The sequence below is a fragment of the Aulonocara sp. 'chitande type north' Nkhata Bay genome, linkage group LG3 (genome assembly GCF_057382095.1).
Source record: "Aulonocara sp. 'chitande type north' Nkhata Bay isolate Kocher_YH1m ecotype deep benthic linkage group LG3, A_spYH_male_GT1.1, whole genome shotgun sequence".
Taxonomy (NCBI): Eukaryota; Metazoa; Chordata; class Actinopteri; order Cichliformes; family Cichlidae; genus Aulonocara; species Aulonocara sp. 'chitande type north' Nkhata Bay.
In genome coordinates, this window is record NC_141346.1 from 22,042,699 (window position 1) to 22,047,722 (window position 5,024).

The window sequence follows — 5,024 nt, forward strand, 5'->3', positions numbered from 1 at the left end:
CAGGTACTATTGTTATGAGTAACCATAACAAGAACTAAGTTATTCCTCCTTATCTGTCAACCTTTCAATTTAGGAGGTGCCACAATGGCGTATCTGCCACCATGTCTTCTAAATACACTAAATAACCAGTTTTTTCTGAAGTCATTTAACTGGGCAGTCAATTAATGCGTAGTTACATGCGTTTGCTGCCTTCACTTATTTCAGCAACACAAGCGTTTCCTTTCCCTTTTAAGGTAAAGCATAAATAACACCAAAGAGCTGGGCAGGTTAAAAAAGACTACACTCTTTTCCACCATACACTTGATAGAGTTACTCAGGAGAGGTGACTCGCTCAGTGCTTTGGTAACAAGGAGTCCAACAAACCACAACCACACAGTGCAGGTTATAGCTATGATGGTGAAGAAAGCTCTCAGCTTTAATCGGTCAACACGCTGGTTTTCCCCACCTTCTTTTCCAGGTCCTGGGTGAATCAGAACACACAGAACAGAGAGGCTACAGAAAAATGTGATCATGATCACTAGAGCCAAAACAAAGAATAATGGGACAAGCCTGTTAGAGGTTAAAGTTTGATGCACTCCTATCAGTCCAAAGCAAAACAGCCAAACACAACCAACACTGATATTTCTGATCCTGACCCCATGGACATTTTTAAGATGTAAGTAGGAGATGGGGTGAACAACAGCCAGGTAGCACTCTAAACAGCTCAGGATATGAAAACCCATCTCTGCATACAAACCAGTGTGGGAAGCAATGGATCCTACTGTAAACATAGCTGAGTGATTATTGTATTTTCCACCAAAGGTACAGAAGCATCCAGCTATCCAGATCAGCTCTGTAGCAGCCATGTTGTAGGCGAAGATGTCAGAGTGGCTTGCTGTTTGAAAGGAATGCTGCTGCCGCCATTGCTGGTAACCCAGGTAGAGGACAAGTGTGGAGACAGGGAGGAGAAAGATGGCTCTCATTGCACTGATGGCAGTGAACATGTTTGAGCTAGCTGTATGGTTGAAGCAGTCGTACTCCAGAAAAAAGTTGAAGGTGGAGTTCACTGACATGTTGTCTGTGTTCTTTAGGTCTTAGGACCAAAACGCAAAATTTAAGAGATAAATACTATAGGCAGGGAGGATTATTGTTATGTCTTATCAGTCAAAACTAGTTGTTGTTGGTTTTATTTAAGGGCGGCACGGTGGTGCAGTGGTTAGCACTGCTGCCTCACAGCAATCTGGTTGGGCTTTTCTGTGTGGAGCTTGCATGTTCTCCTCATGTTCTCTCCAGGTACTCTGACTTTCTCCCACAGTCCAAAGACATGCATGGTATACCCTGCCTCTCGCCCTCTGATAGCTGGGACAGGCTCCAGCCCCCGTGACCCTGATAAGGAAGAGAGGGATGGATGGTTTAATTTAATATGCCTACATTTAAGGTAGGATGAGGAAAACAATGAAGAAAACTATTTAGGATGTAAAAAGATTGACCTTTGTGCTTCTGAAAAGCAATGCAGTCATGAACATCACCTCAACATGCAAACTTTCTAATGCTCTATGGGAACAGACTGTCTTGCTCTGTGGCTTCAGAAATAATTTAGCCGTTAACTTTGTTGTCTCAGTTTCTACTTTCTAGTCTTTTTGAACCCTGTATGGATTTAAGACATACTTAATAATTTATAAATAATTTTCATGTTACATTTCATGTTACATTGCAAATATTTTGTTTTATTTTTTATTGTAAACATGTACCCATATTAAGTATTATGGTATCGTGTCTTAAATTAAATTTGATTTGTAATCACCATAATATACGATGACCCTAACTCCTCTCATTAGAGTTTTTCTTTTCTTCTCCTTATTTATTCTTATTAAGATTTACATGAAATGTCATGAAATGTACTTATAATGAGGGCGAGAAGCTACAACAACACCAGACAAAGAAAGAGAAAGACCCAGGAGACCCCAAGAGTGCAGAAGCCCTTAGGCCATACATCCTGATCACAATTACTTGCCCACCCCAGCAGAAAAAGGACAGAGGCCCTAGATAGAAGGAACCCTAGTGTTAATGCAAGTGACTCAAAGGTGGAGTACAGCAGGGAAGACAGAAGGAACCGCAGGAGCAGGCAGGACAGGAAAATTAACCCAACAATAGGCTGGCATTAAAGGCAGGGCCAGTCTAGGCAAACAGGAAGGGAGACGTCTGGAAGTTTTGGCAGAAAAGCTAACAATGAGGTGTTTGGCAGCCCAGAAACAGACAAGGGGACACCAGATGTGTCCTTGTATCACATGTATCACCAACAGACCCATGCTTGAGAATAACATCAACCTTGGTACCATGGCACGTGTGTTTCCCCAGCTCTTGTAGAATCATAACATAATAGTCTGAAGTCACAATACTGTGAATTGTAGCATCCATAAAGCCCTCAAGTTTGATTAATGATTATTTATGATTTCATTCATCATTCATAATTCATAATGTTTTTTGTTAAGTCTAAAGAGCAATTCTTTTGCAGCTCTGTTAGTCACAGCATTAAAATTTCATTTGTAGATAATAGAAAGCAATATTTCAGGGTTAATTATTACTCAAATAGACCTACTATGACCCCAAAAACAAAACTACAGTATATGTGCAAAAAGGTAAGATGTATGTAGTATATGCATGACAGAGGCAGGTGCTTACATGCATTTTAATAAACATATGTAACATTACCGCTGTACTGGAATGATGGTGTAATGAAATCAGTCATTTAAATAGTTAATTGGCAGCATATAATGAATGAAAAAGACTGACCTTGTCTGTAGTGCCCCTCGGGAGTGCCCTCTTGCCCTTTAGTCAGTCACTCCAAATGCGCACTGATGCTTGAGCGTGTGTTGATTATGCTCACAGTCACAGGACTGCATAATATTTTTGCATGAAGCAACAGAGTGATTTATGACCTCATTATTCTACATCTAATAAAAACTATTTTCTATTTTTCTATTTAACTATTTTTAAATCAGTGCTTTACTTATGCACCAAAACAGCCATGTGTATGTGTGTGTAATTAGTTTATAGCTATTGTTCACTTTATGACAACAGAAAGAAAATATGCCCCAATTGTCAACAATCATAAAAAGTACAGTTACTTATTCTATTCCTCAGCATATAGTATTAATATCCTGAACATCATGAACATGTTTCCATACAGGTAACAGGACTGAAATAACTTATAAGTAAAATTAGGTAATTATACAGTATCTGTAACATTTCGAAAGAACACAGAACACAGCAGAATCTCTACATCTCCTTTAATTAAAGCATCATTGCAATGAAATAGTATTGTAGCTCATAGAGCAGTAACATTCATTTTACAAGTGTTCATTTTACAAGTGACTCACAAGTGTAGACTTGATCAACAATGGTGGTATATATTTACATGTCTTTCCTTTTAAAAATGCTAACAAAAATGTCAATCTTGCTGGCTAATATCACTACCAAAAACGTATCTGAAGTCACAGACTCAATACAATTTTGTCCTAATGTCGATTTTATGCTGATAGCTGATGGGTTGTTTTTTTACTCCATTTGTAAACTACTGTTAGCTAAAGTTGCTCACTGTAGATGTAGAAACAAATAAATCAAATAAAAATGATATAGATAAATAAGATAAATAAATAAAAAAGTTTAAAATACGGGACCTTGATATAGAAGTAAATCAAATGGCCTCTCTTTGAAGGTATATCAATAATAATATTAATACTACTACTACTACTACTACTACTACTACTACTACTACTAATAATAATAATAATAATAGTAATATAATAAAGACCACCATCCATCAAGAGCATTTTATTTCTTTTTCACTCACATCTCTTTTGGGTTTTTCAACTTTCCAACGCTCTAAACAACTGAGAAAGTACCAGTTAGATGGGAATGACTTGTTTGTTGCATTTAAGATAAATTAGCCATCAGGTCTACCACCATGCACCATGTTAGTTGCTACTACTGTAAGTACTCATATATACAGTAAATGCCATCCTTTTATCTAAACTTGAGGATATAATGCATAGTTCCACAGAAAAGCTGCAGCAGTCATGGCCTTTCATTATCTGTGAAGGTTCTCAGTTATCCAGGTCTCAGTCTCAGGAAAGAAAAGCATCTGGGCTTATTTAAGTTGGCCTTTCATTCTTAAATCAAAATGGTACTCTGTACTAAAATATGTATACAACAGATGACTAATTTTACACAAACAATAATGACCAAAAACTTTATGAATGTCACAGATTTTGTCTTTCCTATGATAACTCAGTTTTTATTTAGATTAGTTTGTTTTTCATTTTTCTAGTCAGTAGAGAAAAACAATGATAAACTCGAAATGATCACCCAAAAATGTAACAAAAGCAGAACTTTTCACATCTGTGTTTAATTCAATCACGAGGATATGAGAATACGTAATGATTTTGCAATCATTATCATTATTATTGGTATCATTATTATTACTTATTGATTTACTTTATTTCTATATCAGTAGCTCTACATGAACCCACCAATTCATTACATTTAACAGGACTTAGGTAACCCATAAATAACAACAGGTGTTCATTTTAATACAGCAATACACATAGTTCACAGAGCATTGTCTCCAATACCTGATTCACAACCTGAGCTGTCATTGTTATTAGCAAGGTGAGAAATACGTTCAATCACTTTTAGTAGTGAATAATAAGTATACAAATTAAGACTTGAATCACAATGTATGTTAATTTGGTATCTTTGAATGGAAGAATGACATATTTAGTATACAACAAAGTGTGGATATGGCTGTTGGGAGTGCCAGTTTAACAATCATTACCAGTTTAAGGAACAGGACCAGTTGAAACAACATTGTGAAGACATATCTGAACTGCGAGGACAGTTTGATTGAGCCTAACTACTGTAAATGCTTGATTGTTACAATGTTAAGGTGGGAAATAAGCGAACTGATAAACATCTAAAACTATGCTGTCAAATGCACAATATGCAACCGCAAATGACTCTACTATCCTAGATGTTCTACAGAA

The 5,024-nt window shown here is 36.7% G+C and overlaps 1 protein-coding gene across 1 annotated transcript; it reads right to left on the minus strand.

The window, feature by feature from the left end:
- Positions 1–200: 200 nt before the first annotated feature.
- Positions 201–1,052, minus strand: LOC147334557 (uncharacterized). The gene has a single exon (XM_086285941.1). It carries the CDS (start codon positions 1,050–1,052, stop codon positions 201–203), a length of 852 nt encoding a protein of 283 aa, XP_086142067.1.
- Positions 1,053–5,024: the final 3,972 nt, after the last annotated feature.

What these genes read in the sequence shown, in the direction of transcription:
- LOC147334557 (XM_086285941.1), bottom strand. Translation starts at nt 1,052, where the DNA reads ATGTCAGTGAACTCCACCTTCAACTTTTTTCTGGAGTACGACTGCTTC.